This window comes from Schistocerca serialis, chromosome 3 (genome assembly GCF_023864345.2).
Source record: "Schistocerca serialis cubense isolate TAMUIC-IGC-003099 chromosome 3, iqSchSeri2.2, whole genome shotgun sequence".
NCBI classification, from domain to species: domain Eukaryota; kingdom Metazoa; phylum Arthropoda; class Insecta; order Orthoptera; family Acrididae; genus Schistocerca; species Schistocerca serialis.
In genome coordinates this window covers 481,693,043-481,716,257 of record NC_064640.1, presented here as the reverse complement: position 1 = coordinate 481,716,257, position 23,215 = coordinate 481,693,043, and the positions used below count along the sequence as shown (strand labels likewise).

The window sequence follows — 23,215 nt, the reverse complement described above, 5'->3', positions numbered from 1 at the left end:
ACTCGACACCATTAAAAACAGTTCTGTGTTTATAATTGATTAATAAAGTTCCTCAGTAATGTGGATTGACCGCAATTAACATTTTTGATGTCAGTATCTTGCAGATTTATGTGTTTGATCAAATAGGACATCAACTGAGTAGCTGTCATAAGTCTGTATCTCTTTCGTCGTTTTCGTTCCTTGGAAACATATTCATTTCTTGCGGTAGCATAGCGGTTTTCTGGTGGTCTTACAGTTCCAGCGACTTTGCAATGAAAAAACTTGAGACATGGAAACAAAAATTGAAAATTTGAAATGTTCGGAACTGGATCATCGTGACACTAGTGTCTAGACAAATACTATTAAAACCAGATAAATGCTACAGGGATTGTAATTGCTTTTACGTTGAAATTGAAGCATTATTCAAAATTAATAATGTCAGAGTTTTATGCAGAAAACTTCGTTCAAGATGGTTGTACGGGGCAAGAGCTCATGTTGTACAGGATCAGCTTGCTATATATCGCTGTAGGAATTAGCCTGCAAAGATGTTTTCGATTTTGAAACAACAAAGCAGTCAGATGTAATGGAAAGCATTGTCAAAAATAGTACTGCATGTGACCAAACTATAGAATAGACATTGACGGTGCGGCTGACAACGGATACCCTGATTCACCAGATAACCTCCATATTTTTTTATGGAAATTTCCTTCCCCATTTAGAAGGAAGTCATTGTCAGGCGTTGCTAGCGTCTAAAAGAATAAATAAGTAGGTACTTACCCTCAGAAATAAACTCAGGTATCACTTTACGGTGACTGGATGAGTTTCAATATCAAGTCTCGACTGTATGCCCGAAAACTGCTGTAACAATACAGCTTAGTGTTTAATACCCCGTCTACATCAAATTAGCTAAAGACAGATCACTATTTAAGTTGGAAAGGCAATGATGGGAGAATCAGCCCTCGCCTGTTCAAAGGAATCATTCCTTCATTCACTTGAAGTGGCAAAGGGAAACCACGTAAAACCTTATGAGGCTGGCTAGATGTTAATTTGAACTTCATTCCTCCCGAAAAGCAATCCAGTGTTGTGCCCTCTGTCTCACCTCGTTCGAGACGCTTGTTAAAAAGGTAAGTCACTGAATGATGTTTTTCAGTTCCAACTCGGATACACAGCAGAAGTATGAATCTGGAATTTGGTTGCAATAATTACATGTCGTTTGTTTGAAACTGATAAACAATATTGTATTCAAAATAAACTCCATTGCTATTTATACATTTCTCTCACCTCTTCGGCAGGCTATGAATGCCACGCCAAAAAAAACAGTTCTTCCTATGAAGCAAACCAGTCAGCAAGGCATTTTCGTACATTTTCATGCGAATCGAAGCGTTGTACAGCGAGAGCGTATCCTAGTGATGGAATAGACAATAATGGGACAGCATCATGCCCCAGTATTTCCCAACTGAACGCCTCGATCATTTCCCTGACTCATTTTGTTGTGTGTAATGGGGCGGTATCATGGAGCAATATGACTTTGTGTTGCCTTTTTCCATATTCCGGTTGTTTTTCACCTAATGCTCGATTTAAATCGATCATTTGCTGCGGGTAGCGAACAGTGTTAAGGGTTTCACCAGGTTTTAGCAGTTCATAACCTCACCAAACACAGAGCATTGCCTTCTTTCCAAAGCAATTTGGTCTTGCAGTGGATGTCGATGGTTTGCCTGAATTCACCCATGATTTACGACGCTTAGGATTCTCAAAATATATCCATTTTTCATCACCTGTCGCTATTCGATGGAGAAACGACTTTTTTTGTATCTGGCGAGCAACACTTCACAAGTGGTCTTTCGATTTGCTTGCTGTCTTTAATTCAGTTCATGCGGAACCCATTTTCCCACTTTCTGCATCTTTTCCATAGATTTCAACCGAAAAGAAACGGATTTCTGCATCACATTCAATTGTTCTGCGAATTCCTGTTGAGTTTCAGAATCATCTTCATCCAGTAAGGCCTGCAATTCGTTGTCCTCTAACTTTTTCGGATGGTTCCCCATGCTCATCGTTTCCCACGTCAAAATCACCACTTTTGAATTTTTTGCACCACTCGAAACACTGTGTTATCCCTAGAGCATGTTCGCTGAAAGCTTCGACAAGCATTCAATGCTATACTACAGAAATTTTCTTCAACAGAAAACAGATAAGCTATGCTGTCCGCAAATTGTAGTTCGTAGGCACAAAACTCTACATGTTTACGGGTTTGAAACAGATACCAATGTATGGAACTTGGGTTACTGTGTGTTGACATTCGTCGTCAGCCGCTATAGGAAGCAGATGGAGCTGCAGACGCGGTGTAACGGGCCAATCACTGACGGCTCCGGTTTCCTATTTCTACACCTGGAACACTTAATCACTGAGTTAATCGTGACTGACTGAGAGATATGTGGTTCACGCCATGACTTTTACAGAGATTAACCGAATGTTGCATTCAGTGTGGGCAATAATTTGTTGAGGCTGAATACGAGACTTGAGACAGGGTGTCATGTGTCGTGAAAACGCACATCCATTGGGCCCGTCAATTTACAACGCAAAGGCTCTTAGAGACAGAAGTAAGCAGTTAAATACGAGGGATATTCGGAAAGTAAGGAACGATACGTCGTGAAATAGAAACCACAGGGAAAATCAAAACGGTTAGCTATATATTCCAGCTACTACTCTACACAGTCGCCGCTCAGACTTATACATCTGTCGTAGCGTTGTACCAACTTCTCAATTCCCTCGTTATAGAAGACAGCCGCCAGTGCTTTTCGACAATTTTCTACTCTGGACTGTAGCTCGTTTTCTGTGTCAAAATATTGTCGTCATAGCCAGCGGATCATTTGAGCAGATATGAAGTTCAGGGATAACCAATTATGGGCTCTTTTGTGAGTGACCAAACACTTCCCATCGAAAACGCTGCAGGAGCATCTTCATTGCCCCTGCGGAGTGCGGCCGAGAATTGTCGTGTAGAAGGAACCGCATGACAGTTATGTTATGTGGACTGCATAGCTTCGGGGGAAATCTTTCTACAGGCCTTCATACTTGGCGGGAGACGCTAATTTCTAGCCATCTTTACGTTCTCACTGTGAGCTCAGAACTGAAAAGAGAGACATGATGCGATTGACGAGCGTACTATACACAGTGCCCAATGCATCTGTGCAAAGCTTCATCAGATTTTCACTGTATTTTCCATTTCTCGACCGATCGTTCCTTACTTTCCTAATAACCCTCGTATTTACAAAAAAAAAAAAATGGTTCAAATGGCTCTGAGCACTATGGGACTCAACTGCTGGGGCCATTAGTCCCCTAGAACTTAGAACTAGTTAAATCTAACTAACCTAAGGACATCACAAACATCCATGCCCGAGGCAGGATTCGAACCTGCGACCGTAGCGATCTTGCAGTTTCAGACTGCAGCGCCTTTAACCGCACGGCCACTTCGGCCGGCTACAAAGAAAGTAAAACGAAAGCAAATATCTGAACCTGTTGCCATTGTTACTGAATGGTCTTGTTATGCGCCTTAATGCTAGATCATTGTCGAGATAAAAGTACTAATTAAGGGTGTCAGTTGTGCATTAACTCAAGACAAAAGATGGAGATCCACTGTATACATTAAAAAAGGTCGTGTTTAGACGGTCTATCACGAAAAGAAGAATGTACAACTTCTTCTAATAAAATCTACACGAAATGAGCATCAACTTGTAATTCATTACAACGAACCAAAGTTTTAGCGATTTCTGGGAGATACTTCAAATGGTTCAAATGGCTCTAAGCACTATGGGTCTTAACTTCTGAAGTCATCAGTCCCCTAGAACTTAGAACTACTTAAACCTAACTAACCTAAGGACATCACACACATCCATGCCCGAGGCAGGATTCGAACCTGCGACCGTAGCGGTCGCCCGGTTCCAGACTGTAGCGTCTAGAACCGCTCGGCCACTCCGGCCGGCAGGAGATAATTCATTCGATAATTCATTTATAATCTTAACCTGATATTACTGTAGATTTTTCATGTGTCCTTCTCTTACCTGTTTGGCAGCGAACTACATGTTCTCGAGTGTAGTCTATCGCATGCCACTGCAGTGACTGTCTTCAATCGCTCTTTGAAAAGTGTGCAGCGAAGTATCAGATCTCGTACTTCCGTTGTTGTTTCTCTTCCCTATGCTCCTCGACAATCCTCTTCCCATTTCGTTTACACGTTTTTATGTCTTTTTCTCTTACGTTTTTCTAGTTGTATAGTATTTTCGCATAAGTTGGTGAGCAAGACAATTATAAAACTGTAATTGTTTATCGTGATCTTAAACGTCGCTTGACAATTTCATTTCTCTAGAACCACGTTAATTTTAAACAAAGATATAAGTGCAAAGTGCATAGACTTCCGCAGCTTGTCACTTTGTTAATTTGGATAAAATTCTTTCTCGCAAGGTCTTTTCTTATTGTATATTGTTTTTACATTATGATGCGACCTTATTTCACAAACGATTATTCATTATTTAAGTGAGAATACTATTAGAGGTAGAAAACATACTACGTATTAAATACCCCAAGATGAATACGTTTGGAGCTAGGTTGGCGTCTATCAGCTGCTCCGTGTAATAATCTATAGATGAACATCACAACTTCTTAGCAGTATGGCAATCCCATTAGTGCCCACAGACCCTTAACAACGGCCTAGCCGGCCGCGGTGGTCTCGCGGTTCTAGGCGCTCAGTCCGGAACCGCGCGACTGCTACGGTCGCAGGTTCGAATCCTGCCTCGGGCATGGATGTGTGTGATGTCCTTAGGTTAGTTAGGTTTAAGTAGTTCTAAGTTCTAGGGGACTGATGACCACAGCTGTTAAGTCCCATAGTGCTCAGAGCCAACGGCCTAGCGCAAGGCTCAGCCCTGACACCGCTACTATTTACTCGTATATTGCACATATTCTACACACTCAGTCCGGTAAGTTTGGTTATGCTGTTGACTGGGTGATAGCAACACAGCATAAACAAATCGAGATCACTGATGTTATATCAACAAAATAGCTAAGCATAAGGGGACAACATTTGCCTAAATGTGGACTTCAACCAACCCTAACAAAACTGAGCCTACAAGCTGGACACATATTTCGAGGATAATCTCCTGGCTGATAGCAAATATTCACAGTACCATGGAGTTATGCTTGACAGAACGCAGTGATTTAAACAACATCTAACATAGACTGCAGCTAAACTGAGATAAAGAAATAATATTCTGCAAAAATTATGTGGTAGAACATGAGGTTCTGCAGCTTCGACATCACAGTCATCTGTCCGTGGTCTTGTCTTCTCAACGGCAGAATATTGCAGACCTTTGTGGATAACCAGTAGCCACTAGAAGCTGGTAGATTCGCAGCTAAATCGAACGATTCGGATTGTCACTGGCATAATTAAGTTTAATCCAGCATTCTGGTCACCTGCCCTGAGCCGCATTCCACCACCTAATCTGCGAAGAAAGAATATCCTTCTGAGGGAATATAAAAAAATCTGCAACAACCAGCAGTTACTAGTTCATGAGGATATGCCTGCTACCCGAATTTACAGACTTCGCTCCAGACATAGGCCACTCAGAACAGCTAGCAATTCGGTAAACTATAACTTCAGTATCCACGACGTTTGGACGCAAGAATTGTATAACAACACTCCACCACTGCTTCATAGCTTCCTCCAAGTCAACAACACCATGGGAATTTGAGCTGCCCAATAGGACATGAAGTACATTTCACAGGACCCGGACTAATCATGGAAGATGCGGTGACGTATTATGCACATGCGGAAAGATTACCATTGCGGAGTGCACCTGTGATTTTCCAAGACAGACTGTCAGACATTTATTGTTGCAGAATACCCTCGAAATTTGTACCCTGGAAACCTTCGGACTTTTTCGACCCTACAGCACTTGTTATCAATTATGTCTGTAAATTTATAAGCTTTTTACATATTTTATTTGTGTGTCGGAAGTGAAGTATAATAATAAACTGAGGATGAACGGTACAGACGTACATTTGTATCCCAACTAGCTGACAACAAATTTAGCTCAACGAACAGAACTTTTCGTAATAAGTTGCTTATCTTCAACGTTGTAACTGTTGCACGTACCATACAGCAGATTTTCTTCCGAATCTTCTGGCTTTCTCCACTGACAAATACGGGTATGCACGCTGTGTGTTCTTGAGGGGTAGACGCTCATTCGGACTTCTTCAATACTCGACAGCTGCAACTTTGCGAAACAGATAACTGATAAAATTTTAGGTTTAAAGGAGACCGTATACCGAAAAGCCAATGGCTTTGCCACAGTGGTAATACTGGTTCCCGTCAGATGAACCGTTCGGGCCTGTAGAGCGCTGTTGGCAAGCTGGCTGCATTCAACGCTTCTGCGGCTACTTGACTGAGAAGTAGCGGCTCCGGTCGCCAAAACTGACAACGGCCGGAAGAGCGGTGTGCTGACCACGTGCCTCTCCATATCCACATCAAGTGACGTCTAACGTCTGAGGATGACCCGGTGGTCGGTAGGTACCGATGGGCCTTCCGAGGCCTGTTCGAACGGAGCTAAGTTTTTAATAGAAACCGAAAAGCAGAAGCGTTGAGCTGTCGATAGGCACACACAAAAGAAGGAAAACTTTTTAGCTCCCGGAGTTATCCTTTGACGAGCTAGAGAAAAATACATGCGCGCTCGCGTGCGCGCTCGTGTATTTTCCTCTAGCTCGTCAAAGGACAACTCTGAAAGCTAGGAAGTTTTCTTTCTTTTGTTTGTGACTATCGACAAGTAACGCTTGTGGTTTTCGGTGATTGGTCTCCTTTAATCCTGACGTAGTTACATTCTACAAGAACTTTCTTACAAAACTGATAGTATTATTTAATACAAGCCAAGCCAAAGATATTGTTAAGTGGTTAACTCTGTTAAGATTATAAACAAGTAACGTAATACGTCAGTCTTCACGTGCACTTTGACAAAGTAAAATGAGTCTTTCAGGTCGTCAATGAATCCGAGTATGCTATCTGACTGTTTGCCTTCTTTTTGACCTTCATTAAACTGGGGTGTTAAGTATCTTTACTCGACCCTCGCTTTGTCCTAATCGGGTCTGGTGTGGAATGAAAGTATCAACTGGATTCAAACGGAAACAGAAAAAATGCTGCTCCACGTTAGGAATATTGTTAGATGATGTCGAAATAATTGACTTTACATATCTATTCAGTTATGATCGATGATATCTTTCACCACGAATGAAGGGATGTATCGATTTCTCTGCAGTACTACAAAAATAACTTGATAGTGGGGACATCACCGAAATTCTGCAAAATTACGGCAGCACCCGGTATGCTTTGGGGAAGTGAATAATGTGTAACTGAAACAAAAGAAAAACGGAATATACAAGCAGCAGACGTGAAATTTCTTGCAGGAATCTGGCGACACTGGAATACCTACACTTCAGGAACTAGATCACAACTCATAGAGAGAACACGTAAATAACTGGTAGACACAATGGATAATCTGTAACTGTGACACCTGGTAATATTTAACCATATATTCAGTCGCCCAAGGAAAAGAGTGACGAGGCGGCGATGTGTTGGAGAATCATTTCTAGAATGAACTGCGATTAATACGTTCCAGTTTTATTGAGAAAATGTGAAGGACGCCTACAGTTCTCCAGATCCTCTATGAGCGCACTTGAGTCAGTCGCATAATAAGAAAGTTTGTACGAGTATAACTTTCACCCTAGTGTTCAGTATTCTTACCTAAACAACTGTAACTTCCTCCATCGTCTCGCAGGTCGGGTTCAGTTTACTCGAGCCCCATCAGCCTCTTTCGTGCAACTGTTTATTCTGCTTAGCTTCAGAAGACATACTCGCTGACCAAGTTATGAGAAGGATGCAATACTGAATCAGCAACAAACTTACCTTGAGAAGTGTCTGCCCTTTAGTGAATTACTCATTCGCGACCATAGTGCACCCGCCGTAGATAATTTAAGTTAGATGTGCAAACTTACTCGTTTTGTATTTCTTAACACTCTCAAAACGTTTTATAAATTGTTTTCTAAGTTATTACCACCACATATCGTTGTAGCAGCGATCGAGATTTGTATGCAACTTTAGATGCCGAATAACAGCAACATTATGGAGAGGATACAGTGATGTGACAGAAGTCATGGGATAACTCCTAACATTGTGGCTCTGAGCACTATGGGACTCAGCTGCTGAGGTCATTAGTCCCCTAGAACTTAGAACTAGTAAAACCTAACTAACCTAAGGTCATCACAAACATCCATGCCCGAGGCAGGATTCGAACCTGCGACCGTAGCGGTCTTGCGGTTCCAGACTGCAGCGCCTTTAACCGCACGGCCACTTCGGCCGGTTTCTAACATTGTGTCAGACCTCCTTTTGCCGGCATAATGCAGCACTTCGACGTGACATGGTGTCAACAGGTCTTTGGGAATCCCCTGGAGAAATTTTGACCCATGTTGCCTCTGTAGCCGTCCATAATTGCGAAAGTGTCGCCAGGGTAGGATTTTGTGCACGAACTGACCTCTCGATTATGTCCCATAAATGTTCGATGGGATTCATGCCAGGCGATCTGAGTGGTCAGACCATTCGCTCGAATTTCCCAGAATGTTCTTCAAACCAGCTGCGAGGAATTGTGGCCTAGTGACAGTTCCATCGTTCTCTGCGAACATGAAGTTCACAAATGGCTGCAAATGGTCTGAAGTAGCTCAACACAACCATTTCCAGTCAATGATCGGTTCAGTTGGGCTAGAAAAACCAGTCCACCCCATGTAAACACTATCCACACCATTATGGAGCAATAACTAGCTTGCGCAGTGCCTTGTTGATAACTTGAGTCCATGGCATCCTGGGTTCTGCACCACACTCGCACCCTACCATCAGCTCTTACCAACTGAAATGCGGACTCATCTGACCAGGGTTGGTTGATTCGGGGGAGAGGACCAGACACTGAGGTCATCAGTCCCATCGGATTAGGGAAGGATAGATAAGGAAGTCGGCCGTGCCCTTTCAAAGGAATCATCCCGCCCTTTACCTGCAGTGATTTAGGGAAATCATGGAAAACCTAAATCAGGATAGCCGGATGCGGGTTTGAACCGTCGTCGTCCAAATGCTAGTCCATTGTGCTAACCACTGCGCCACCTCACTGGGTGTTTGACCAGGCCATGGTTTTCTACTCGGCTAGGGTCCAGTTGATATCGTCACGAGCCCAGGAAAGGCAATGCAGGCGATGTCGTGATGTTAGCAAAGACACCCATGTAGGTCGTCTGCTGCCAAAACCCATTAACGCCAAATTTCGCCCCATCGTCAAAACGGGTAGTTCATCGTACGTCCCACATTGATTTCTGCGGTTAGTCAAGGCAGTATTGCTTGTCTGTTAGTACTGACAACTCTTACGCAAACGCTCCTGCTCTCGGTCGTTAAATGAAGAAATGGTTCAAATGGCTCTGAGCACTATGGGACTTAACTGCTAAGGTCATCAGTCCCCTAGAACTTAGAACTACTTAAACCTAACTAACCTAAGGACATCACACACATCCATGCCCGAGGCAGGATTCGAACCTGCGACCGTAGCGGTCGCGCGGCTCCAGACTGTAGCGTCTAGAACCGCTCGGCCACCCCGGCCGGCCGTTAAATGAAGATCATCGGCCACTGCGTAGTCCGCGGTGATAGGCAATGCCTGAAGTTTTATATTCTCGGTACACTCTTGACATTGTGGATTTCGGAATACTGAATTCCTTAACAATTTCCGAAACGGAATGTCTCATGAGTTTAGCTCCAACTACCGTTCCGCATTCAGAGTCTGTTAATTCCCGTCGTGCAGCCATATCACGTGGGAAACTTTTTCATATGAATCACCAGAGCACAAACGATAACTCCGCCAATGCACTGCCCTTTTATACGTTGTGTACGCGATCCTGTCATCGTCTGTACACATGCATGTCGCTGTCCCACGACTTGTTCGAATGTTTCGGAGGCAAAACTTTCAAGCAATATCTCGTTTAACAATTCGAAATGTGAACACTTTTAATAATTTTTCTTCTCAGTTTAAATCTTATATTCGTTCTTCCACTACAATAGTATTACTATAGAAGCTTAAATGCTGCAACTTCAGGTATAATATAACAAACGTTAGCTTCCATTGTCACTTAAACTTTAAAACAATCCCAACAGTTCTGTGTGTGCTAAGCACGCCCCAGGTTTCTTCCCGTTATTTATTATGGAAAAAAGCGTTTTAAGATAACACTGCAATAAGTTTTGGTTGCAGACTTAGTTGTTTGCACAACGGAAATACTCATACGGAACCAGCGTCGTATCTCGTGACGCAGTTTGTTGTGCGAGTAAGTTTACGTTCGGTTTAAGGGATACGGAGGATTAGCATCAATGATTACTACGCTAGCTTCTTTTCGGCTCGCAGCGTTAGTGCTTCTGCGATGGACCTACGCTCAACACGGTTGCAATCCCAGCTATATGATACCAAGTATCGGACCATAGAAATTCGTCCGTCAGCGGCGACAAAGAGTCGTGTAAGTTTCTTTTAGTAAATATTACAAACTGCAAAATTTAATCACGCTAACAGGGGTGAATTATGAGATGCTTTATGTCCTTCATTGGCACCATTCAAAAGGATGTACATTCAGTTGGTGTACTTGTGATGTTATTCAAGTACATCAACCGTCCTTTTTCTACGCGATGCAACGATGCTTGTAATCGATAAATTGTCCTGCTAAGTACAGGTATTGGACAAAAACGTGGAAACATCGCGAGAAATCCATGCTTGAACATAAATGGAGATGATAGCCAACCCTGCAGGTTGTGGTATTGTAAGTGACTACGAACGGCACCTGTGCAGTGTCCTCAATGTGTTGGAAGTGTCAGTCGTGATTAGAACAGTGTTCTGTGTAGTTGTGAGTTATGTCGGAGCTAAGTGAATTCGAACGCGGGTAAATGGTTGGAGCTCGTATGGTGGGTGTTACCGAAGCCAAGGTAGCCGAAGTGTTGGGTGTTACAAGAGGCACCGTATCGAAGATGTACACCGCATACCAGGAAAGTGTAAAACACCGTCCACTGACTAACAGAGTGGACCAAAGTGTGTGCTGAGTGATCTTGGCAGGCGGTCAATGAAGTGGACGCCAGTTGTAGAAATCACTGCAGAACTGAATATCGCACTCGCGAACCCTGGCAGCACCGAAACAACACGAGACAGGAAATTTCAGGGCGAAGTGGAATTCAGAAACCACTCATCAGAGGTGCAAATTTTCGTTGCATGGAAGCGTGGTGCCGAAGCCATAAAAAATGGACTGTGGAACAATGGAAGAATGTCATCTGATCGGATGACTCTTTCTCCACAGTATTTCCAACTTCAGGACGGCTTTAAGTCCCAAAACTGAAACATGGAGAAGGTTTGGTGATGATTGGGCAGTCATATCGTGGTATTCCATGGGCCCCATAGCTACTCTACAAGGCCATATTATTGCCAAGGATTATGTGACCATTTTGGCTGACCAGTCCCATCCCATACTACAGTGATTCTTCCCCAACGGTGATGCTGTATTCCAAGACGACACAGAACTGGTTCACGCAGCTCGCATCGTCCAGGACTGGTTTTGTGAGCTCGAGGCTGAACTGTCGTATCGCCTCTGACCATCACAGTTAGCATGTCCTAATATTATTGAGCTTTTGTTGTCTACTTTGGAGAGAAGTGTGTGTGATCGCTATCCACTTGCATCATTGTTACCTGACGTGCCACTATTTTGCAGGAACAATGGTATAAAATTGCCTTGAAAACTGTGCGGGACCTGTATTTATCCATTCCGGGACGATTGGAAGCCGTTCTGAACGCCAACGGATTTCCTGCACAGTATTAGGCACGGTTATGCGTTGTGTCTTTGGTTCACCCCCTGAAACATTTGTGCTAAGGTATTTCTGTCACAGTGCTTATGAGGGAGTCGATGTTTAGTACAACCCTCTTCTTTCAGATGACGTTGTTATGGTCTGAAATTTTTATGTTCATGTCGTTCTGCAAAAGGCTTTGAAATATCAGAGTCATTACTTGCAACTTTCTTACTCAGTCACAACGGTTTGACGTCTAGGTATACATATCTGGAACGATTTAGAGTGCGACGACTGGATAAAACTAGTTGTAGGAAAGGCTGACGTCAGGTTGAGTCATTGGAAGACTCCTAAAGAAATGTAATTCACCGATGAGTGAAGTACCTTACAAAACACTCGATCGACCGGTTCTTGAACATCGTCGTAGGACCCTGACCATTAGGATTAATGCAGGATACGGAGAATATCAAAAAATCGCAGCGCGTTTCGCGTTTTTTACTAAGCCTCAGAGCGTCACACAGACGTTCATACATCTCCAATGGTAGACATTGCAACGGAGGCGCCTGCATCAAGAAGAGTTTTGCTACTAAAATTCTGAGAGCGAACTTTCAAAGAAGTGTCAAGCAATATAGGGCCTATTACTTACACCTACATATATCTCAGGAAATGACCATGACGATAAAATCAAAGAAACTGGATAGGAATTGTTCTTCCCGCTCACCGTTCGCGAATGGAGCAGGAAAGGGATAAGTGATAGTGGTACACGAAATACCCGCTGTGACACTCTGTAAGATGGTTTGCAGAGTACGGATGCAGACGTGGATTCGGTTGTCAAGTTGATTATTTTGGTAGTATAATCATACGAGCAATGGTGCATTACAATAGTAGCATCAAAGTGCAGGTGCAAAAACCGTAATATTTGGTGAGTCTTTATGGTAATTCATTCTACTTTCTCATTCTAACCCACTGGATTATCTACAGGCACAGCGCCGAGACAAACCTGTAGGTACTAAAGTAAGTACCAGTGATCTTGCGACATTAGCTAACAGTTTCCTGCTGAGTAGTTGTTCTCTAAGCAGCATCCCACGCGAGAAAACCAGCTGCGTCTTTAACAGATGTTACTCGCATCTTAGATAAGTGGGCTCTTCACGGCTCTGTTTAAAAGGAATAGCGCAATATATTCATAGGTTCAAGCCGTGCACGTCTGCATGCACCTCTGGCAGCTAACGCGCTGCAAACAATAACCTGTAGCCGTGATCCTGCAGCCAGATAGTCTATGCACTAGCTAGAATTGCGAATTAATAAAATACACAGGAATATTAATAAAAGTTAAATGAATAATTTAATAAAAAAAGGTCATATTCTAACGTTTGTAATTGATCTAAATGACAGAGAATTAAGTTAAAAAATGTTTTTCAAGAAAGTACATCTCAAATAACCGAAAAGTGGTTCGACGATATCCGATTTAAAATACAGACAGAAAATAACCTTATCAAATGTAATAAAGTTTTGTTGAGGTCGTTGCAAGAATTGTCGCGGAATCCCCAAACTAAATAGTCAGCTAAGATGCGCAAAAACTAAATTCATTTCGTGATCAGAATACAAGAAATATTCGCCAGTTCAAAATACTTCATAGTTCAACATGATGATTTACAAATTAACTCACCTGAAATGACGATCAGAAACTCATACTCGTCTATTCTCAATTCCGTAATGCCACGGGGAAAATTTAGATTTCTGTAGCAGCTGTTCACCACCTAGAATCAATCACCGATACGATCAAATTGCGCACGTTACCACAGGTGGGTCTGCCGTCTTCCAGAACGAATATAAAAGTGTCCTCCTTCTTCGAGATATAACGGAGAAGTACCCAAATACCTCCCTTGAGCGAACCACTTAAAAAAAAAATTCTCTGTACTTGATTCCACTGGTGTTCCATCACTGTCTCCTTTTCCATTGGTTGAAGGCCATATCCACCAACAACACATCGTTCTTATGTTTTGCATACATGATCTGACCTTATGTGAACACTTTTCACACTAAACTAATATATTACAACAATATTTAAATAAAGAAAAGTTATAAAAATTTGGTCACACTGAGACATTTACAACAAATATAAATAATAGTTTGTTCATCAATAAATAAACCAGCATTCTTGTGCAACTGTGCTCACCTTAAATGACAACAGATTATCGTTACATACGTTTACAGTGTCTCTGTTAGTAGCAGAAGAGTTCTGGGAACCCCTTGTTGTAGTACTTAAATAAATGAAAAATTTTAATGACCCATAAAGTTCTTTTCATATGAGTGGCATGGCCTGCTGTAGTAGGCAAAAGAAGGGGACCAGCGCAAAAATGCTCCTATCAGAGCACAAACAAGGCGAATATGCCCCTGTCTTATAAAAGACTGAATGAAAAGTGGGGTATCACCTGCCTCACTCTACCTTCCTCAGGATCTGTAAAAATTACCCAAAAGTTTTGGCATGCGACCATTTTCGCAATGCTGAGAGTGAGGGAGACAGTGGCAGTGTGAAAGAGACGGGAAAGCAATAATTACTGGAAGATGGAACAGTGTTAGGAAAAGAGTGAAGGAGACAGTGCCAGTGGGAGAGGAATAAAGAGAAGAACAAAGTGAACGTGGGTGAGAGCCACTGAGAATGAGAGACAGGGTCTATGACAACGCAACGAAGAAAGATTGTGACAGTAAGAAGAGAAGGCAGCAGTGGGAAGTCATGGAAGAGATAGTAGCAGTAAGAGAGAGCAGGAGGGAGACAGTGACAATGGGAGGAGGAAGTACGACAGAAAGAAGGAGACTGTGCCTGTGAGACAGGAGATTGACACAACAAGATAATGACAATGTATCGGGGTGAATGAGTGAGTAAGAACGGGCAAGCTGGGAATGGATGGGTGTGAGCAACTTACAGCGATGGACTGTTGGATGTGAGCTTGTTACAGTTATGGGAGCTTGTGGGAATGAGAGATTTTAAAAAGAGCGCGAATGCGTTCGCCACAATTTTTGACAATTTGTTAAAGATGCTGAGGAAGGTAGAGTGAGACAGCTGGTACCCTACATTCCAGTCAGAGGCTTTTAAATAAACAGTAGTATATTTGTCTTTTTTTTTGTGCTCCGATAGGAGCATTTTTACGTTGGTACATTATGAATGACAATACGCACGACACTGGTGTAACACTCTACAATATTTATTATTTATTTCACAAACTGGTTTTTGGCTGATACGCCATCATCAAGTACAAAAATAAATATGTGCTGTAGTGAAATTTTTGCAGGATCAAAGATTTTAAACTAAGGCATCGACAGAGTATCTCGGTTTCCAAATATGAAAGCTGTTAATGTTTGGTTTTGGATAAAAACAAGAGGAATTATCCCAGTGGAAATGTGATGTGAGAATATTTAACTAAGATAAAATATGTCACACATTAACTAATGAACTATACAATAAATTACGACAGTTGTTCTTAGAAGAAAATAAACTCAATAATAAACTTTGGTGACATGTTGCAAGAGAGTGACCGAACAAAATAATCTTGTCTTTAATAGGTCCTAAATTACAAACAGATAAGGTATACTAGTGAGATTAAGCAGGTAAGTGAAACAGCTGTAAATATACAAAGTAATTTTTAAAAAGGGCAAGAAAAATTATAGTAACTGTAATAAAGGAAAAATGGACCATGTGAGTAAGAGGGGTAATTCACATGGCCTGGATGGGATCATGAGTAGTATCTGCAGCTACATCTACATCGATAATCAGCAAGCCGCCATACGGTGCATGGCGGGGGGTACCACACACCACTACTAGTCATTTCCTTTCCTGTTCCACTCGCAAATAGAGGGAGGGAAAAACGATTGCCTATAAACATCCGTACGAGCCCTAATTTCTCCGATCTTACCTTGTGTGCGTTACAAGTGGCAAATAAGGGAACTGTGCCTGGTCGTTCAGTACTAAGCTTGGACAAATGGAAATGAATTTATTAATTTCCATTATTTGAAATTAGTCCCTCTTCCTTTCTTTATGGTTGTACTTTTGGTCTATTTTAATTATATGTTAGTGAAAAATACATTAGGTAAAACAGTTTAAGTGGAAAAGCAAAGAGGAGACGTGGAGCGTGGTGTATGGGGACTTCTCAGTTATAAGAACTTGCGTAAATAATGTTGTGTTTTGTATGATACAGTAGTAAAGGTAACAAGCGGAAAATTATAGATCATTAAAGCATTTCGAGATACGGCGGCCAAATAACTGTCATAGTGCCTGGAAGCAAAACATCTCAACAAGTTTCATAACATTGGCTGCAAACGGAAAAATATGTTGTTGAACTGTTTGGAATTCTCCCTATATAGAGAAGAGACGCATGGACAAATTTATTTAACCATTTTGGATAGACAGTGATAGGAATTCAGTAACTTTGGAAATATTACACCGCATTTTATGATGAATGAAAGATACTACAATGGATATGGATTTTACTTCCTGTACTGGTTCTGTGTAGCAAATTTTATCAGTACATAATTTATTTCGACTTTTCGACTTATTCCAATTGGTGTAACGCATTCTGCAGCTATCACGGAGCTATTGTTGTTGTCATGTCATCAGACTGTCTGCTCTTTTGGACACCAGTTTCTTTATTTCGACGTGCTGGTTGCAAACTAAATTTTCCACAGTGGTACATCCCTCTGTGGTCACCTTGCACCACGTGAAAAGAATTTTGTGTTATTTTATTTTTAGATTTCCTATAATTCGAAGCGCTTCCTCCAGAGAGCTTGAATCAGACCAAATATGAATGATTTGCGTTTCTGATTTTACTGAATTCGGAATTTAAGTTGGGGGTAATGCTTCAAACAACGCTCATCCGTCTCGTATTTCTTTCCTTCTGTAGAACTTTCTTTAGTTCTTGTGGAAATTTATGTCTCTCCAAAGTTTTGTCTTTCACTTTAAAGTCATTTATTGATGAAACTGGGTTCATATTAATTACGTGGCCATCCTCCGCAGCAAGCACAGAAATATTTGTTTTGTAAATAAAAACCGCCTTTTCTTGCTGCACTGTATTTTATATCTCCCAGACGCATTTTGCCTTTTTCATTGTAAGGCATCACGAATGGGATCTAGAATGATACAGTTTCGTTTTGAAATGTGTTATTTTTGGGCTGTAAAACAGTTCACATCTCATTTTTTATGTAAATAGGTGATTACTTAATAGTTCTTAGCGTTTTTGTCGGCATCTGCGTTTCCTCTCATTGACCAGATAAGAGGAAACGCAGATGCCAACGAAAAACGCGAAGAACTGTAAGTAATCACTAATTTACATAAAAACGAGACGCGAACTGTTTTATACTCTATAAATATCACATATCAAAACCAAACTGTATCATTCGAGATCGCACTGATGATGCCTTACAGTGAAAAAGGCAAAACGCGTCTGGGAGAAATAAAATACAGTGTACCAAGAGAAGGCAGCTTTTATTTACAAAACAAATAGGTTTATTTAACCCAACCAAATTATTTTCTTGTGCTCTACGTTGCTCATAATTACCATACTTTGTTCTGTTTAGAAAAAATATCCTTCTAGCTACAAAATATATGAGACTGCATCAGTATACTGTTATCTGCATAGGCGTACAATTTTATTGCGAATTTTGCTTTTTTTCAGTCATGGAAATTCTTATGCTTTCCTCTCCCTGTGTTTTTCATACCTTATTAATCCCCTTTTTTGTTTTACTACAGTACTGGACATTCCGTCATTTCTGTAAATCTTACCTTATCTTCAAACTTAGCACAGATAGTGTCAGTCTACATCATTACCTTCATATTGTACAATGGAATGCCTGTAAATTCTGGTTTTGTTTTGTAGGTAATTTGCAGCTTTAATGTGAGTGATTCTAAGCTAGAAGCTCAGTACATTCTGCGTATCTGCGTTCCTATAAACTTCAGTTCTTGGGAGAATAAACCACTTTTCCTGTAACAGCCAAATAACTTCGTCCATCGCGGCGCGCTGTTCACCTCTGATTTCTCAAAATTTTCCTTGGCTGTGAGTCAGGCAGACTATTGCTGTTGTCATCTCAAATTTTCACCACATTTTTTTGTGCTATATCATGACATTCCACTTAGCCCTATCGTCCCTTAACGTTTTCCAAGGAAAAATGAAGTCATTAATCCTGTTGGCCTTAATGAACTTTAATTACTAATGCGGCAAGAAGGCGGTCCACTGTTACCCATACAGACCAATACGCTAATTTTCCTATCTGCATCAATAACCCGCAAGCCACTTGACGGTATGTGGCGGAGGGTACTTTTGTACCACTAATTGATCTTCGTTAGCAAGACTTCTCCGTAAACGTGAAGTGAGCTTGCGATTCCCACCTCCTTTCTCATCACATCCCCCAGCGTTAGGTGCACACAGACCTCCATGAATGCTTGCATTGTAAAACGTTGAAATTTACTTTCACATTGCTCTATACGTCTCCTCGATTCGGTGGACGTCTGTAGCCTTTCCGCAACATAGAAAACCATTTTGTTTCCAGCTTCACGTCTTTAAACGCGTCTAGCTTTGATCGTTGCAAAGTTTTTATAAAGCAGAAGAACATTCCTTTTAGACGACGTATGAAATGGATTATGGTGAGCGATGCAATACATACGTAACATGGAATTAACACTGAAATCCAACCCAAGTTCCACTTCTGCCTTCATTATAGACGACAGCAGATAAACATAGAAAATAAAAAGAGAGCTATTACTCTTTTATTTTAGAATGAAAGTAATACATCTGCCAGTTTTTCGTTGTGTTTACAGTTTACTACAATTTGTTGAAGATTCTTACTGGAACAGTAAGAAAATAACACTTACCCTAGTGTTTTAGTCGGAAACTAGCAGCTCGATCAATTCCGTATCTTTTTAATACAGACTGGTTCAATTTTCCGGAATATCTTAGAAACACAAGCATAAAAAGATAATTACTTGTTTACTGTAGTCCAGAATTAATAGCCGGCCCTCTCTGTGCTTTAATAACATATTTTCACATAATTTTCTGACATGTCATTTTAATGAGGAGCAATAAATCCAGGAGAGAGTAAATATAACTTAAGTTTAGGCTGGATGAGAAAAAAAGAATTTGTTGTATACTAATAGTATTCGCTTTCATTTGTTGTGTTCGTGTCACGAATCTGAAACATATTTGTACTTCCATATACAGTAGCTATGATATTTACGGAAAAGGAAAGATCATCCCTTAAAATATTTGTTATTTTCACAATATCACAGGATATCAAAGCGAATAACATCTATTTCTGTAATACGAGCAACCAACAGCACATATCATTAACCTGTGGTTCGCAACACTTATAGATACGACGTCTCTTGTCATATACAACAAAATACAGTGTACAATGTTCCATTTTCTAAAATACGCAATATTATTAACGTTGTTTGTATGAAGAGACTTCTGTTACCATCACAGTAAGAAAAAGTCTGATGTAAATTAAAATGTTAACTATTTTATTAAGATCATTCAGAGTATTTAAAAAGGTATGGTGCATAACACGTCACAATTTTTAATAAGGGCTGTGTGTTAACTTCACTCAGTTAATTTGCATCCTTTACACATATATGCATTTTGCGCAGCCAACAGATCTAAGTAAAATTACATAATAAAAATACACTTACCTTATTTTCGGACACACAAGTAACTTTCCCTTTTGTGTAGGGGTACTCAGTGCAACTTTTTGTTACATTCGATATTGGCGCTGCGATAAGAAGTGCGCGAGGCTGGCAGATACGCCAGTTTCTTTCTTGCGAAGTTCTTTGCGAGTGGTACTGCGTTAGATTGAATTTGATTGAGGTTGAAATGACACCCAATTAAGTCGGCGGAGTAGATTGGGCAAGTAGCGCACGTCGCACGCTTAGTCAGACAGTAGCTGGCGCTAGACGGGCTTGAGCGGATACGACCTGGCCACTGCGTTCGGACGCCGTGGCTGATCGGAGTCGGCAGTGGATGAGCGGTGGAGTTGCAATTTAAGATGTCTGCAGCGCCTCCCACGCGTGTATAGAAGCTGACACTAGAAAAGAAAAAGTAAAGACAAGTTACAGTTCACAGAAGAAAGAAAGGAAACTGACATGATGTCGCATTTACCGACTGTGCCGGAGGAGTACGGGGAAGAGGACGACATCGACTCTGAATGGGAAGACTTCGATCGTCTCATGAACGAGTACAAAATGCGGAGGCACAACTTGGAAGACTCTACGATGAAGGACATGAAGCAGCGTAATAGGAAAATGCACCAGCAGGCGTTCTACCCGTGTCCCGCACCCCTGCCTGCCGAATTAATGGAGGACTTCGATTATGTCCACACAGTGGTGAGTTTGCGTACAGGAGTTCGACACTCCAGAATGAGCAGAGCCTGTTTTGCTTAGTTCAGTTCCCTCTGCACGATCTATAAACACTATCTTGTTTTTTTTTTTTACTTCTATTTTGCTGTTGATAACTGTATACTCGAGATAGTATTCTTATTTCACTGTGTTTCGGTTTTTGCTTTTAAACAGTGATGTTTGATGAAAAATGGAATTTCAAAAATTCTCTATTTCATGTCTCCGAATTGCTGACACACGGTCGAGTCAAAAGTGGTCCTTAACTTACGAAAACTAAATCCAAGCACTGCAGATAGATTAGATGTAAACTTGTTACCCAATTTAATGCTTCAATAGAATGCATGCAATGATCAAATAAATAACCTTATTTAACATGTATAGAAATTATGCTGAAATATTATGTAACATATATGCGTTTCGCTAGCAAAAACTCGATACTTTTGGTTTCGGTTTTGAAGAGAAAAAAAAAAAAGAGATGATATACAGTGAGAGAGAGAGAGAGGGAGAGAGAGAGAGTAAGAGAGCTCTATAGATGACTGCAGTGATTGTTTATTGGTACGCGATTGCAAAGTCTCACATTGGAAAACTGAGCCAGTGTTCGTACATATTTCAGTGCGTAACATGTGCGGTCTGCTTTCAGTAACGGGAAACTGCGAGTAATTTTTTCTTATTTGTTTGTTAGCGAAATGCTTCAAACAAAGATATATCGCTTACAGGGTGATTCAGTGGCAACCTATCAAAGATGGGGAAGCACAAAAGTAGCAAAATAACACAATGAAACTGAAATCGGAAACTGTGCAGTCAGAAGTTATAAGCGAAAATGTCGGCAATGACAGCGGAAAAAACAACGATAGTATCGCAGTTACTCCCTCCGTTCACCAGAATTTCCTTTATAGTTCTCTCGTGCACATGCAGAGCACTGAACAGAACTTGCAAAAAGTGAATAAAATATAACACGTACAACGAAGACCTATTTTTTTTAGTTACAAAGGCGTATTCGAAATGCCTTTAATCACTGTAAAACAACGACAGGCACGGTAGACACACAAATGAAGAAAAAAATTAGGTTTGCGTACCTCCGGTAAAACATACATCTTCTGGCTACCGGTAAATAATTCGGCTTGTAACGTTTGATTGAAGCAATTTATGATTTTCCATAGTCTCTGCAAGTTAGTCTAGTCCTGACGGAGCACCCTAACATACCTTGCGGTTTTCGCTGAAATGGATGGTTTCTGAATGAAACCTGAAGCACGTGTTAGCTTCTCCTCAAAACAGAGCGATTGTATTGACGAATAATTTACCGAAATTCCCGCAATGGTGTGCTGGCGTATGCCACTTTTTAATATGCCATTTGAGAGTTGCTCGTTATATTTCATGAAAAATTAAAGGTGATTGTCAATAGTTAAAGTTCATGATGGATTAACGTTAGACCTGTGTATAATACCTGAGAAATTTACAAAAGATGAAATCCGAGATAAACGATCCTAATTTTTTTTAAATATTTTACCACACTGTTCCCTTAAATCATTTAAACATTGTGTGAGAACTTCGACGGAATTAATAGTCAGGCACTTAAAAGATAAAAGTTACAAGTAGTGAGTGAAAACGTTACAGATTTATAATATTACGTATTTGATGACATTATATCTCCTATAAAAAGGCTACCTTTTCAGTTAGTGTCAATGAAAATTCCTCATTATACTGTGTCTTAATTTCTTTAACTGAGTACTTACTTTTTCAGATGTATGGCCGGTATACCAAAGACCTAGGAGAATTTGCAAAAGAAGAAGCACGCCGGCTCAAAGCACTGGAAAAGAAGAGAAAGAAGGAAGATAGGTTAAGGAATCAAGAACTTCAAAAATACCGCGGCAAATGCACTAGCAAGGTCATAGCTGGCATAGTGTTCGTGTGGCGCCATACCTTTGCCAAACTGGGTGAAGACTGGGTGTTCTTGGCACTTCTAGGTGTCATTATGGCATTATTAAGTTATTTTATGGACAGGGGCATCAGCATGTGCAATAAAGGTAAGCCACCAGTGCATTCTGTTTTATTTAGCGTAAATTAGCTTGGCCGCGCGGGATTAGCCGAGCGGTTCAGAGGCGCTGCAGTCATGGACTGTGCTGCTGGTTCAAAATGGTTCAAATGGCTCTGAGCACTATGGGACTTAACATCAGAGGTCATCAGTCCCCTAGAACTTAGAACTACTTAAACCTAACTAACCTAAGGACATCACACACACCCATGCTCCAGGCAGGATTCGAACCTGCGACCGTAGCGGTCGCGCGGTTCCAGACTGAATCGCCTAGAACCGCTCGGCCACATCGGCCGGCTGTGCGGCTGGTTCCGGCGGAGGTTCGAGTCCTTCCTCAGGCAGGGGCGTGTGTGTTTGTCCTTAGGATACTTGAAGTTAAGTAGTGTGTAAGCTTAGGGACTGATGACCTTAGCAGTTAAGTCCCATAAGATCTCACACACATTTGAACATTTTTTTTAAATTAGCTTGAAGCTGCAAAAGAAGAAAGAAGTTAACTGAATGTGCGGGACAAATTAAAACTCCAAATTGGACAGGGAATCGGATCATGATCTCTGCCTTTAACCAGAATTGCGCTGGGGATCCAAGCACGTCTCACGGACAGAATTTTCGCTTTAACTTAATTGTCACGGACTTCTCCCCAATCTCTGATAATCTGCAGCACACAAAAGGCAGGGTCAATTTTAAATTGTGACGTACACAACCAACGCAGCGGATACTCTGCACAGATTAAGCAAAACTATTTTCCAATAAATTCGTCTTTACAAACTGTGATGTATAGCCTCTCATAATACAGTCTCGTATTTTCATACAGAAGAAATGAAAGTATTTTTCCTCTCTGTAGACGCCGCAGGAGAGATTAATTTTAACCAAGTAAAAACCTTGTATTAGAGTCCATAATCGAAGACAAGCGGCAGTAAGTCCGTGTTCCGATACTGTTTGCTACTATCCTTTGTCA

The 23,215-nt window shown here is 41.1% G+C and overlaps 1 protein-coding gene across 3 annotated transcripts in view; it reads left to right on the top strand.

The window, feature by feature from the left end:
* LOC126470370 (chloride channel protein 2) overlaps positions 1-23,215 on the top strand; it is a 516,483-nt gene that overhangs the window by 202,182 nt on the left and 291,086 nt on the right. For 2 of the 3 annotated variants that reach the window (XM_050098185.1, XM_050098187.1), the window contains exon 2: positions 21,970-22,252. In XM_050098185.1, coding sequence (XP_049954142.1) covers positions 21,970-22,252 — 283 coding nt within the window. Of the gene's footprint in view, positions 1-19,762; positions 20,217-21,969; positions 22,253-23,215 lie in introns of those variants that run through there. The other variant, XM_050098184.1, reaches the window with a different exon arrangement.